General features: G+C 39.1%; 1 protein-coding gene across 1 annotated transcript in view; it reads right to left on the bottom strand.

Moving 5' to 3' along the window:
- The window catches only part of TSPAN14 (tetraspanin 14), a 47,737-nt gene that overhangs the window by 12,486 nt on the left and 19,648 nt on the right, over positions 1-15,603 (bottom strand). Inside the window, exons 2-3 of the mRNA XM_080400923.1 lie at positions 13,054-13,151; positions 4,754-4,804 (exon numbers count right to left, since the gene is read on the bottom strand). Coding sequence (XP_080257049.1) covers positions 4,754-4,804; positions 13,054-13,134 — 132 coding nt within the window. The 5' untranslated portion in view covers positions 13,135-13,151. The remainder of the gene's footprint in view (positions 1-4,753; positions 4,805-13,053; positions 13,152-15,603) is intronic.

Genomic DNA, 15,603 nt, shown 5'->3' with positions numbered 1-15,603 from the left:
GCAATTTTCCCAGTTTAGCAGCAACTTTTTTTTTAAAAAAAAAAAACTATCCAGAGGCACAACTTATCTTGGCATGATCTTGCCTATTAAGCTTGTCTGCCTAGAACTTAGGACAGAAATTCTATGTAAATGTAATGTTAACACAGTGAAGCTCTTATTTCTAGATTAGGTTTTAAAGAAATTTTTATATACCAGCTACCATTAAAATTCCATCAAATACATATAACACAAGCTTCTCATCTAATGTGCAAGAACAAGATGCAACATGCAGAAGACAGAAGGAACAAACAGCTGAAACTCTTAAAGTTAACAAGAACAACTTGTAGGGACATCCATGCAGCCTTGCAATAGTCTGTTTGTCATACACATCATCAACAAACAGAACATTTTAATAAGGGAATACTTTCCCTTTAAAACAGAAGTAGCAAAAAAACCACAGTACAATATGCTTTGTAATAAATAAATAGAGTATGTTTACTTTTTTTTTCCTTTGTAAAGTACATTCTGAAGCTAACTATGTTTAGTCTAAGAGGAAGATATAGGAAAGACTCGAAGTAATCAATACAAGCAGTCAAAGGAATGTAAATTCTCATCTTGCTACTCAGGTATTTGTGCTAAAGTGCAAAGAATACACATGCTAAAAGAATACCTTGGAAAAATCCCTATCACTTTGTATTTAAATGCTTACTTAACAAAAAAAATGTTTTCAATATACAATTAGAAAATAATGTATACATGGAGAAACTTCATGAGGTGCTGAAAAGACAATGATTAACAGCACTATAGCGATACACAGGAGTTCATCTTCCTTTTATAATGTGTTCCATAACAGATCTTGTTAGACCTGTTAACTTGGCAAAACAATAGAGTTATTTTTACCAAAACTGGTTGAAGGAAAGAAAATAAGAAAAATATTCAACTGTAGAACTCAGAATTGCCTTGCAATACCTGGTGACTAACAGTCAAAAGAGCCTATTAAAAAGTGGTCTCTGTTTATAAATTTCCCAGCATTCAGAAAGTCTTGGGAAGCAAAGACTTTCCTCGTTCGTGTCACCAGTGACGCACTTCATTCTTACAAACTGTAAGACCTCACAGCTAACTATCAAACTTGGTCTACTGGGTTAATTATGAGTGTCCCACCTAATCAAGCCTTGGCTCAGACCCACGACCAAGGAAAATATGCCAAGATTAGCTAGGCTAATTCAGTGTCTTTGTAGAACCAACACTATGAAACCAAACCCTGTATGACGGATATTGAAACTTTCACAACTATTTCCAGCCATCTCCTTTCCACACCCAAACTCAAGCTTTTTTCCCCCCAGACAATCTCACTCAAGCAACATTTTTTGGAAGAAAACTTCCTCTGATCAAAGCATGTTATGAAGAAAAGCTCGCAGGAACTGTGCTTTATTATTCACCCTCAGATGTTGCTGGTTCACAACAGTTTCTTCATGTTCACATTTTATAATATTCTCTTTTGAAGAGAAGCTTGTGGGTTGGTTTTTTTGCCAAACAAAAGATGTTAAGTGAAAAATCCTTAAGGAAGCAAACAAGAGGATTAATTCAGGGGACTATCTCATTCCACCTCACTTATCTCTCCAAGGATGCTTCTGCCTGTGCCATCTGCAGGATAGTAAAAGCTCTCCAAAGCACAGGCTGCCCTTTATAACAGCACCTATATTTCATACCAGCATACAGGAATGAGGTCTGATACCTGAAGTCAGTGTCAAAAAAATCCAAGAACAAAACTCAGCCTTCAAGACTTCCTTTCCAGCAAGCTAAGAGTTCAACTGCACAATACTTAACCTGTTTTCCGCTTTCTTTAATTTTGTAAGCATTATGCCACCATCTCAACTGAAGTATGTTGGCAGAAAGCAAGCATGGATTGCCCTTAAAAGAAGTGTTTAAAATACCAAAAGCCAAGCCAGTTACTGTCTTGAGGTACACTAGTAGGGAAACTACAAACTACATCTAAGGACAGAGTTTATTTCTTACAATGAAGTTCTGTAAACTGGATGTTGATTGTCACAGTATCACACTGCCACTAATTATAACACAAATTACACGGACATACCTTTAGTTTACATAACGCTGTATATACAAACACAAAGATCAGCAGACTAAAGAATAAGTACACTTCATCACAGAGTAAATTAGGGTTGGAAAAGTCCTGTCTAACACAGGCAATCCCAAACCCAGACACAATACTCCAGATCCAGCCTCATGTGTGATGAATACTGTTGGAAAAAGCTCTCCCTCAACCACTGGCCACATCGGTGCTAATATAACCCAGTATGCTGCTGGCCTTGACATGGGGGCACACTTGATATTCAACATACTGATCAACAGGAACTCAGGGTTTTTCCCTCAAAAAGCTGCTTTCTAGGTGGTCAACCCTCATCCCCTACTGACACATTGGGTTGCTCAATCTCAGGCACAGGATTTTGCACTTGCCTTTTTTCTTTTTTAAATAGACTTCCATCAGGTTCCTGTCAACCTATTTCTCCATGCTTTTGAATTCCCTCTAAATAAGTCTTGCTTTGAAGTAGACTGACTGCTCCCTCTCCATTTGTTATTAGCCATGAGCTTGCTGGAATGAAGTTAGGCTGACTAGTCTCTAGTTTTCCAGATCCCCCTTTGTGTCTTTTTTGAAGTGGTTTTACCAATAAAAACTGGTTTCCTGATGAAAGGGTTCAGTGTTATTCACATTGCTCCCATTAACTTTCTCTTTAGTGACTTTTGCACTCTCTTGGGTGAGAGATAAACATCTATCCAGTTTTTATTGTGGAGACTTAAAATTTTGTGCAGTTTAACATTGACGTGACCGTTCCAAATATTTCCTTATGACCTTGTAACTGGGTTTTGTTAATTAGGTACACCAGTTAAAGAGACTGGATTTGGCTCAAAAAGGTAACACAAATCAGGATGAGTAACATTTTTACATATAGTATTTTCAACATTTCTCACAAACCACTATTCTCATTTTGATATTTTGTAAGAAAAAGATGCACAGGATTTATAGCCAGAAAAAAAGGCTGCTGAGGAATCATCAAGAAGTGTAATCCCAGCAGAAAAAAAAAAAAAAAAAAAAGAAGAAAAAAAACAGGGAAGTTAAAGGCACCCAATATACTTCATGTTGCACTGGGAGACAGGATGTTTGAAACTTCCACCACCTGTAGTTTATCTTTCAGTTTACCACTGCAGCACAGCTTCTGGAATGTTTTACTCCTTCTTCCTATCTATTGTTCACGAAGATGTTTATCTGTAAACACACAGATCCACATATCCATATCCCCTATGGCTGAAGAATGGCACTACTGTGAAAGACTATCCACACAGCACAGAACAGACATGAAAAGCATGTACAGATTTCACAAGACATTCAGAAGTTCAAAACCACAGAAGAAGCTTTGAAGCCCTTATCTGCAAGATATGACAGAGAGCAGAAATAGTTTAGGCAAAATTTAAGAAGTCAAGATAGAAAGAGCCTGTCCTTGCCTTTTAGTAACTTCAGCATACCATAAAGTCCGTTTGGCAAGTGGAGGTAGTTGTAAGCTAGTAATTTCCAACCACACAGATCCTACATGCCTCTTTACAGAACAGAGGATAATGTCTGACCATGAAAGAATACAAATTCAAGACAAGTTTAACACCCTCCCTGAAGGGTTGGAAAGAAAATCCTTTTGTAACAACATAATAGAAGGTAAATGCATTTGTGTGCGGAGATAGGCTGCTTACTGTACATCAATAACACTATCTAGTTGTGGGAAGGTGCGCATGCACATAGGCTGCAGGGAGAAGGAGAATAAACATCCCAGCATTAAGATCATCACCATCAAACTCTTTCACTTCCAAAAAGCAGAACAATCCCAGAACCTCTCTCTATGTGGGTAGCTGCTGCATACAAGCACTCTAAAGGAACTGTTACTCTACAATGGTATTGAAGTGTTCCTACTCAGCAGCACAATGGAACAACTGAGGGCACCTGCCCGTCGCTGTTAATTAAGATGCAGATCAGTAAATCTGCTAGAAGTTGTCACTTTTTCCTACTGCTTGCAGTCATATTAAAGGCATGCTACTACATTCATAACAAGAGGGTGAACCATTCATTTCTATACCTAAACCATCTCTTCTCTTGTAAAAGAACTCCATAGGTACATGCCCACACAGACCTTCTGTGATTGAGGAAGTTATTCAGCTGAAAGAAACCTTTGCCAAAAATAAAGGTGTTATTCAGATTGATCATGCTCCCCAATTTTGTCTCTCTACATGGAGATGCAATAACACAATAATACAAGGAGAGTAAAGTAGAAGACAACAGATGGCCTGCAGATTGGAATACTTCAGAAAAATGGTCCCAAAAACACTGTTTTAAATAGAAAAAGATATATCTTTTACATTCCTCCCAAATGCTTCTTGTTTTTAATAAAAAGAGGTGGGTAGACATGCGTATTTTAGAAAACAGGCTTTCAAAAGAGAACCAGTTCCTAAAGACTATTCATAAAGGTTAAAATCTCCCTAGCAGCCTGCTCTTACAAGTTTACAAAAAAGGTCTAGAAATCAAGGCTCACAGCTTAACACCTGATGAGGGACAAGAATGAAACTAATTAAAACCAGTTTAGATCATTTGAACATGGTCCTGAGCTCAGATGCTACATCTAACCTTTGCTGACTCCTTAAGGAAGTAGTTTCACTGGGGCAGGGAGCAGGGGGGTGCAGCCATCAAGCAAAGACCAGTCATTTCTACACTTACCTTTTCACTCCATGCCCAGAGACCAGCTGCAAGGAAGGCCACCCCAGCTAGCTAAAACAAAAAGGAAAAAAAAAAAAGAATTAGCTATTCTAAACACATTCTCAAAACACAGCCAGTAGCACTGTTGCTCAAGTAAAATATTCTCTGTAATCTCAGACAATAGCCATGGGACATTCCTCCCCATTAATCAATCTCTTGCAAAAAGGATTTAGAGTGCTTTATTCCATAGCATTCTTGCATTTTTTTTAAATTATTTCAATTTGATTTTTCATGATTACTCAAGAAGCACACAGTCCTAAATTAACAGTTCTATACAGTAGTGTGCAAGTTATCCATGTTCCAATGACTTGCTCTAAACCTTATTCCTGGCACACTAATGAAGATTTCAGAATATTTAATGCATTTTGACTTTAATCCCTATTTAGCCATTTTGTAGTACCACTGCCAGACAGTAGCCATACTTGACTCTTCATAACTTCTCAGTGTCAAGGCTCATTGTATTAGCCTCTCCTCAAGTAAGATAGTTTGTCTCCTGAATCCTTACCTTGTTTAAGCCCTTTTGAATTAAGCTGAAGTAATGGTCCATCTACTTTCAATAGCAAAACTAATTGTCAACATATAAACATTACACCAATATATGTGTTTCTATAATAACTATGTCTGAATTACATTCATCCAAACGAAGCAAGAGATCCTCATTCTAGTCTTTTATTTCCTTTCTCCATTCTCGGGTTGTTTGTCTGAAGACCCAATTTCAATAATCAAACTAAAATGGCCTTTCTACAAAGTGAGGGCAGCTCCCCCTCACTACTCTAAAGCGGCATTCTACTCTGCTGTGTCCATATAACCTTATAAGACATTGAGGTGCTGAAATGTGTCCAAAGAAAAGCAATGAAGATGGTGAAGGGTCTAGAGCGCAAATCTTATGAGCGGCTGAGGGAAATGGGGGTGTTCAGCCTGGAAAAAAGGAGGCTCAGCGGGGACTATCGCTCCCTGCAGCTGCCTGACAGGGGCTGTAGGCAGGGGGGGTCGGGCTCTGCTCCCAGGGAACAAGGGACAGGACAGGAGGGAACGGCCTCAGGTGGCACCAGGGGAGGGTTAGATTGGGTGTGAGGGGACATGTCTTCACCGAAAGGGTGGTCAGGCACCGGAACAGGCTGCCCGAGGAGGTGGTGGAGTCACCCTCCCTGGAGGTGTTCAAAAGCCGTGTAGATGTGCCACCTGGGGACATGGTTTAGTGATGGACTTGACAGTGCTGGGTTAATGGTTGGACTTGATCTTAAAGGTCTTTTTCCAACCTAAACGATTCTATATAAAGTACTGAGGTTGCTCCCACCGCCAAGCCTTACACAGATTGACAAGCAGATCCCAACAACTGAAAAATGCCTTGAAAAGGTGCCCTTTCCTCTAGGAAACGCAGCATCTCGTATGAGCTAAACAGGCATCACAGGCAAGAAGCAAAAAGAATAAATAAATAATGAGACCCTCTTACAGGGTCTCATTCACAAGAATATATGTATAGGTTTTAAGCACCAAATTGACTACTAGTAACATGGAAAGAGCTACAAAGTAGTGCTAAGTAAGTTAAATTTCCATGTGTTGCTTAATAGACAGCACAACGACTACTCATCTCGGACTGTGCATGAACTACAAACATTTGAAGTGATGATTTGGATCAAAGCACAACTTTAAAAATACTATTAAAACCCACACAGATATAAACAAAATATTGACCCAGATTACCCTTAAATCTTAACCCAGTTATTTTCAGATGAAGCAGCAACACTGGTGAGGGTAATACTCAAACTTGCATATCACTAAGTTACACCATGCATGCAATTGATGCATCCTTCACACTTTCTCATTCCAAAGGCTCCAGAAATGCCAAGGCAGTTGAAGACAGCTGGTATAATTTGCAGTAATCAAGGTAAATTACACAGTAGATACAGATGGTTCTTTGGGAATGTTTTCTAAAGATATGAGGAAAAAAAACAATTGAGAAGACACACATCCTCCACAGTCCGTACACAAGCTAATGTTAGTGTAACGCTAATACTGTGCTATTGAATGCACAAACAAGACATCCTCTTCAGACTGGCTGCCTTTCATCACAACTGCCATCTTAATTACATTATAATAGATTCTCGATTAAGCAGAATTTTCACCAGCATGCTTCATTTTCACCTCAGAACACAAACATTGCTCTCATTTTTATGAAGTGTTCAGGTTCACAAACTATGCTATTTTTGTGAAGTTATTTCCATGAGCACCTATGCAAACTAGCTACAAGTAAAACTTTCAGCAGAAAAATAGTCTCATAGAATCAACATGGATAAATCTAATACTTAATTCAAAGACAGATGATTCATAATTCTCACTAGAAGCAGCCAAATCATATACATTATGTTTCTTTAGCAAAAAGACAATGAAGTATGGTGCACTAGCAGAAGAACCAAAGCCATTAGCTGCTACTTTTACGTGCACAATCACCAAGACAACCAATTTGCAAGGAAGTAAAATAGTAGCTGTTTAACCCAATGAAATTCCTTTGCTTTAAATACCACGTGCAAGATACTTTAAGTATCTCACTGAAAATTATTGTAGAACACACCATGGTGATAATACTACCTCAGAAGTTAGCATGATTGAGCACACCCAATACAGAGTTCTACAGACAATTAGCACCAGGAAAACACCCTCTCTTTACCACTTTTTCAAGTGACTGCTATGAGGCAGACCAGGGAACTAATCCAGCCTGAACTGAAGGACAAGTTTAACCCTTCATCAGCTCACTGAACTAACTTGTCACAAGAATAGGAGAACAGGCTGCTGAGAAATAGCAACTCTAACCGAAAGTGCTCCCAAGGTGATAGTGAGCAAGACCGCTATTTCAAGAGCGGAATTTTGAAATTTGCTTTTCACCAGAATCTGGACAAGGTGTAAGCAAGAACAAACTGGACTACACAATTCACTTCTATAAAAGAGCCATTTAAGCCATATCCTGCATGAAAGGTTAGATGGAAACATACATAAAGCACCTCAGCTGTACCCCTTTGAACAGGAAACTCGAACTAGTAACCAACATTTTGTCATTTCCTGCTTTAGTACTGAAAAATCCACATTATTAGCATATTGCATTGAGCTGTAAGCTCTACTCAGGAGATGTGCAATACTGATGCCAACTCACCCACACCATGCACAAGACCACTTAGTTTAAGCATTATCTGTTCCCAACAACAGTTTAAATTCCTTTGATTATGCTATCAGAATCACCCTACTGAGAAAACAGGTTTAATTTGTTTCTCAAAATCTAAGTTGCAGCTAAGCATAATTCTTGCAAGAGAACCCTTTGCAAATAAACTGATTTTGGGTCAGTCTGCCTCAAGGTCTGGTTAGAAGCAATGGGAATGCATTCTTATTGTGCTCAGTTTGCATAAGCACAAAGTGTTACTCTTACAGGGAACACCTTCCACCCACTGGACAATCCTATTTCCCACTGTAGCTCCACCCATGCTGTAGCAATCAGCAGCCTACAGCCCTTCCTTCCTACCCTGATCTTTCCCTCTCAGGGTCAGGAAACCACCTGGTGGGGGATTCCTTCCTCTACTGGGCACAGCCTTGCTGTTTTAGACATCCCTGAAAAACATACAGACACTGCAAAAGAAAATCTTATGCTAGCCTAAGTCTTCTTTTACTTTTGAAAAGTAAGCTCAGAATTCTTTTCCAGAACTTAAAAGAGATTTTTTGCCCGTAATCATCATGTTCAGGGCATCAATGCCCCATCTCCTATAGCACTGAGTAACAGTGAGCTCACATGCAACCTAAAAGGCTTTGGCAGAGCACACACGCAATCCTACACTTCACTGAAACAGCCGTGTTCTGGCTGAGGTGCAATTCTTGGACTACCCCCACCACCAAAAAAAAAAAAAAAAAAAAAAAAAAAAAAAAAAAATCCTTCAGCTGGCGACAAAGAAGCAAGCACCAGAGACAGGTGATTGAGGCATCACCTTTTAATTCCTAAGGCCTTCCCAAGTACAGGCTGGAAGATATAGAGCAGCGCTGCACCCCAAGACAGGGCACCCATGCACGCCTGGAGTCAGTTATCCAACCCCTGCCTCCACAACAGAACTCCATTGCAAAATGACTCAGAACAGAAAGGTGCCAAAACCAAGCTCTTCATTTGGTATTACTGCAGGCTTGATTTCATTATGACAAATGAAGGTATTTGGAAAAAAAAACCCACCAAACAAAACCACCCAAACAAAACCCACCAACCAAAACCCCAACTTTCAAATTCAAAAGGAGGTCCAGTCTTGCTGTAACAAGGTAATTTCACTTAAGCTTCTGAGCACTGCCTAAGAAAACTGCAGTTATCTTAATGGTTGCAACACTGCCTCATCACTACTCACTAAAACAAGAATACTTGCAGAAGATAAATCTTATTAGCATGCTTAAAAAGCAAGATGAAAATAAAGTAATATCACATTAAAATCATGCTCAGGAAGACAGAGCCTTCCTATAATCTCCATTCCCTTTCTTGCAAGGGAAAGCGAAGCAAAAAGAATAGTGACTTTGCAAGCCAGTCATACACAACTAACTCAAAGCATCAGAACTGAACGTTCTATTTCCAAGCTGCTTCTATTGCCAAGTTGCCCCTCTGGGGAGAAAAACAAACCACCAAACCTCCAAAGGACGATGAAGATTTACAGATTTCTAAAGGCTGATTAAACTGTGTGCTTGCTATTATTAAAATATTCATATTTGTCCTCCAAGTTCAGTATTTTGTTCCACCCCATTCTATGTGAACTGCACTTGAAACATGGCACAAACTGAAGAAAAGCAGCCACCTACTAAAAAGTTTAAATATTCTGTAAACTACTCACTAAGTCACCATATGCTTTACCTTTAAAGTTTACACAGTCACTGGTACTGTCTTTAGAGCTACAACAGGGAAGTCAACATGCATCTTTAAGTAAGCCTGACAGAAAAATAAATGCAGCTCTTCGCTTACATGCGAATTACCTGGCTTGTGAATAAAGCCTGTCACAAGCCGAGACACAGGTGAGCTACCATCATACCTCCAGTAACAGCTTACACAGGCAAAAGGCTGTCTGCACTCCTATCTAAATACCATCCCTCACACCCATTATATAGCGGCCACCCTTACTAACATAAACACAAAACCTGCTCCCACAAGCACCTCTCCTGCAAGCCAAGAAGAGGAGGGAATGTTAGACGATTCACTTAAGTGATGCTTTTTTGAATCATGGTTACATTTCCCTTCTGATTTTGCAGTCCTTCAGTTCTTTTAAGGCACATAGAAAGTTTACTTTGTTCTACACATGATGAATTTGTCCAATTAAAGACACTGTGAGACTAGTCATCCCAGCCCGCAGGACATCATAGACTCCCGAATCATCATGTCAGCTAAATGATTCATGCATCGCCTACAGGAGTGTCTCTCCTCCCATTCAACATTTACATAGCTTGTTCTACAACTACAGGTGCTGAACTCTTATCAAGAAAGAGCTGTAGTTACACATAATTTACTAGGTCAGCCTGATAGTAGCTTCTCAGAAGAAGCCTCAGACCATTCATTGAGCAAGGCTACTAGTACCTGTTCAGAACAAAAATTCCTCCAGCCAACAGATGATCTGAAACACAAAAGCTGTATTTCAAATTCTCCTCAATTTTTCTGCATCTCTTTCTTTAAAAGTGATTCTTTAAGGCACAGAAAAATCCTTGGAACTTCATCATTAATTTCAAGAGAATACAGTTAAAAAAAGAAATTTGAAAAAATTGAAATAAAATTACTCTGCAGGGAAAAAAAAGAGAAAATATTAATTTCTATGAAAAAGCAGAGGTGAATTCTCAATAGTCTTCCCAGTAAAGACAAAAAAATTCAGTTTTTCAAAAGTTGTTTACCCAGCAAAAACAGTAATAGACCCCACTTGATAAGACACTCACTATCAAGCAAGCAGAGATCTAGAACAACCATAAATTCATGAACAAAAGAGTCTGTCAATTTCTCACATACCCCCACACTACCTGCTGAAAAGCATCCACCTAGTTAAAGCAATTTCTCTGAAAACCACAACAGGTTAACAAATATTACTCCTCATTGCACCACACTCCACTACGGGTACATGGGAGTTGTACTACATAGAAGAAAAATAACTACAGAACTGATGGACTTTAGGCACATACATTTTTTGACACATTAAGCCATGATAGCAATCCTCAATTACTAGGGGAACAATAATTATCACTAACCAACATTTGCACTATGGCAATACTGTGGCAAATAATCCTTACTGGAAAAAAGTTTTACTTAAGCCACACACCTTTTCTGCAGTTATCCACAAAAGGATAAACTCTCCTGTGGCTTAATGCTACAGTATTACAGTATCATGTCAAAACACTGCACTAGGAGACAAGAGGTGGTAACAGTAGCAAAAACTTCTGTGATTTTCAACAGCCAAACATTGCAGTCTCGGAATATTACCTGGCTTTCTATTAGGTTGAAGACAGCAGAAAACTGATGAGTAAGAAGCTCACAAGACTCCCAGCAATTCCTTCAGGCAGTGAATCCACTCTATGGGTCTTGCTTTAAACAGAAAATTGGGCCAGATGACCTCCAGAAGTTCATAGGATTATAGAATGGTTTGCGTTGGAAGGGAGCTTAAAGATCATCTAGATCCATCTCCTCGCCACAGGCAGGGGCACCTTCCACCAGACCAGGTTGCTCAAAGTCCCATCCAATCTAGCCTTCCATCTGGTGGTTTGTTCCAAACATACACTTTTCTATGATTCTAAATTAATTCATTTTTTTCCATCATACATGCAGCTTTCAAAAGACCTTATTTTCTACCATAAATACTGCCAAAACAGCCAAAATGTGCAGAAACACCAGCCTAGTTTACCGGAGGTTGATGTGGTTTAATCAAACAAGATACCAAGCCATTATTGACAAGTACAAACAAGTTTCTGCAGCCTACAATTTGTGTTTGGATACTAAACCCCCTTTTTTACTGAAGTTAAATACAGATTTGTGTAATAATTCTGTATATCTTAAATTTTAGGTAGCAAAAAGCTGACACTGTTCAAGGAATCACAGTAAACAAGCAGAACTAATACAGTCTTTTCGAGCATGTCTACTGATCTCAGACAACTCAGGATCAGGAAATTGATATTTCACTCAAGTTGTGTCAACCACATACCACAACTTTCATTCTTACCACTTGATCCTTTCAGCTTTGAAAAAAACCTAAACATTTCAGAAAAAGCTATCCATATTAACAAATATTTCAATTCTGAATCAGAACATTAATCTAAGCTGCTAGCGTGGGCAAGTCACGGTGTCTGCACCTCTCCATGACTACCCATGCATTTACATAACTTCAGGTGCAAAGTCCTATGCTTGACCTGCAAGTTCTGAAAAATTCTGAACTGCATCCTAACCTTCAACTTCCCCTCACAGATACATTAACTATTTCTAATGCAACACTATGCATTAACCTTTGAATAGCCTTCTTTTCCAAAGTAGTCAGGTGCTTCAGTGATCTTGACCATCATACACACGTAACACACACACGCTTACTTGTTTTTGCACCCTTTTCACATTCACAATTCTAAACAAATGTTACAGGCAGGCTAGTCCCTAGCTAAGTATTTCAAGACACTACCAGATAACTTCATGACATTTAAGATCCTGACTATGTTGTAATGCCAGCTGTTAACATGTCTGGGGCACTTCCTTTCCTCTCTTTTGCATAATGTATTTACAGTTATACCACCCCAACATAGAGATCAAAGATGATCTGAAAGGAGATATTAGAAGAGACGCCTCTTAACAGGGAAGCAACTTTTAAGTGCACTTGAGTGGTATGTTAATGTAGCTTTAACCTTTGCCCCAAACATAACCAGCATTTAATGGCCTCCATCATTCAAAAGACATAGGCCTTGTCAGCAACAGTAGAGATGCTATTTTCTTTCTTTCTCCATCAAAAAATAACCCACAACCCAAACCAAGAAAACCAGTTTTATCTGCTTCAGTCTTCTATCTTCACTCAGAAAGTAAGACAGGAGGAAGGGGAAAATTGTGAGTAATCTGTATCAGTATAATTTTCAGTAATTACTTTCTCACATGGGATTGGCTTCAGTTCCAAAACACCCAGGACATACACTATACATCAGCTTCCTGCTTTCAGATAAAATACTTCAGCCTGTTCCCTTGAGCAGAAAAGTTAGTAACAATGAGGTATGCCTAAACTATTTCAGTTTCTACATTTTGTACTCACCCAGAAGACAATGTTGTAGCTGAAGAGCAGGTATTTGTACCAACAGCTGACTTCTGCATTAGAATATCTGTAATAGTGCATCTTCTATAGCACAGTGTCTGCACAGAAGAAAACGAATGCGAAGAATTAGGCAGCGAAAGATTTGACAAATAAAGATATTTTTTTCCAGAGAAAGGGACTATAGTAACCTGTACTGTATGCCATTCAGAGGTATGTTCAACGTCAGCTTAGAAACTTCTGCTGACCCTAAATTCCCTATAAGTATTTGTTGCTTAATAATCCTATCTTTTTTAAGCACCCTTATGTGGTAACGGGGAGGGACACCCAAAAAGGAAACTAGCTATACAGTTAGCCTAGGAAGATCTGCATCTGCAAGCTGACATTCATGCGCTTTCTCACTCCTTCAAAACCATTTTACTTACAGATGGCTGCTTGGACTTACGCAACAGTCTGAACATACACCCTGTGGATTACACATCCAACAACCCAGCTAGCAAGACATTAGAAGCAGTTACCTGGAAAACCTCAGCATCTACAGGCTGCTAAAGGTAGTTGTATTCTGCCTTTTCCATACTTTAATGTGTCTTTTCCAAATCAGTACTCCACAAGATGTTTTATTGTCAAGAATAACGGCCCCACCATGAAACAGCTGGCAGTTTGGTATTCCCACTTCCTTAAGTACACTAGAGATAAGGTTCAGCCACAGCTGTTGCTCAAATATTTCAGAGAACTACAGTTTTTCAGAATATAACAAATAAACCAACCTCTGCAGGAATGCCACACATAAGAAAAGACACACAGGACAATCTGTTAAATCAAAAGCCAGACCTGGAAAAACAAAACACTCCTACAGCCCTTGCATTCTAGAGAGCTGACTACACCACTGCTGCCTATGGCAGATAAGAACCAGCTCCACATTTAACCCTCCACACATGTGAGGTAAAAGTTTTCCTCCCATAAGATAATAGTGGAAGGTTTATGACAGGGAAGCAAGCAAAGAGAATTTTCAAACACCTCATAACTAAGAAAGAGACTTCAACTACACTGACCTGGACATTCACAGACAGCATGCAAAACCCAAGCCTACCCAGCAAAAATCTGAAACCATGGAACAGAGAACTAAAAATTTCCACCACATCCACAGCTATGAGAAGGGAAACTAATTTTTTTTTAGAAGGCAATTTGCACCTGGGTATAAAAACCAATCCCACTGAAAAAAGGAACACAAGCAAATACCTGCCAGGTTTAAGAATCCCATTCAATACAATGAACGGCTTGCTTTAGCTTTTTAGCAAAATACCAAATTATTTTCTGAGACAATTATGGAGTACTACCATTAGTGTCTCCTTGGAGGAGCTTGTTTTTTGAAATCTCAATAAAAATGTTTCAAGCCTTACCTTGAGCTGGTTTTCTCCTGAAGGTGAAACAATACACTCAACAGATCAAGGACACACAACAGACATCTCTAGCCCATAAGGCCATAGACAGAAATCCCAAACAAGCTTTGATTTTCCTTCCAGAGGTCTCCCCATGCCAGGCTTGGCTTCCATCTGGAAGCAGACTGAGAATCCCTTCTTCTTGGTCCAGACACATCCTCCCATCCCTCTTTGAGCCCAGCCAGGAAGTTTCTTTGCTGCCCAACTAAATGGAAATAGTTTTCAGAGACCATGGAGAAAAATCTAAAGCTTTAGATTTTGGGGGGTTTTGTTTTGGTAGAATACTCCAGAGCTTTAAGAAGTTATGGAAAAAACAAGTGGAAATTCATGTAACTTGTCATACCAAAGTAGAATTGCAATTGTGGACAGAAAATAATTTCTGCTTTTTCCAAGCTAAGATGACCTGCATGTGCATAAAAGGAATTTTCAGATCCTACTGACAGGTGGCAGGTATTATACAACTCCTAGTGATCCACCTGACATGAAGTAGATTAATTTGTATATAAAGTCAGGCATCACTTAAGTAGCCTTCATGCATATGTTACACTTACGCAGGCTGCTTAAGATACATTACCCACAGGCATCTCCAGATTAGTGCATCTGGACAGACAAAATAGCAACAGAAAAATCATTTTAAAAGGAATTACTCATCCTGATTCCATCCAAAATGGAGTAAAAAATTCTATACGAGATAGAGTAAAACTGAGTTAAGTCAGAACTAAAAGATTTTTTCCTCAATAGCCCCAGTAAAGGGACTGAATACACAGAATGAACTACTTAGCTGGTTCCAGAGAAATGGCAGTCTGGAGAAAGATTAAAAAAATAAATTGCACATTCTTACAGAAACAATACCTGCAAAATTTGTCAGGCTAGAGAGTGTGAGCATTCACCATTAACACCTGAGCTTGGTATTTCCACAGTTTAGATGTTTATTTCCATACAGTTTTAACCAAATACTGAAAACAAGGGGTTTTTTTGCCTTCCAAACTCTCATCTTACAACTAGGTCCTAACGCTCACAGTTCACTTATAACAAAAAGCACTTGAACAGTGTTAAAACAAAGTTGTACTTTGTGACAGTATAGGCAGTGACTGGAAACGATTTTCCTGCATGT

This window comes from Falco punctatus (genome assembly GCF_963210335.1).
Source record: "Falco punctatus genome assembly, chromosome: 9".
In the NCBI taxonomy this organism is placed as follows: domain Eukaryota; kingdom Metazoa; phylum Chordata; class Aves; order Falconiformes; family Falconidae; genus Falco; species Falco punctatus.
Note: the sequence above shows the minus strand (reverse complement) of the source record. Positions and strands in the feature narration are given on the sequence as shown.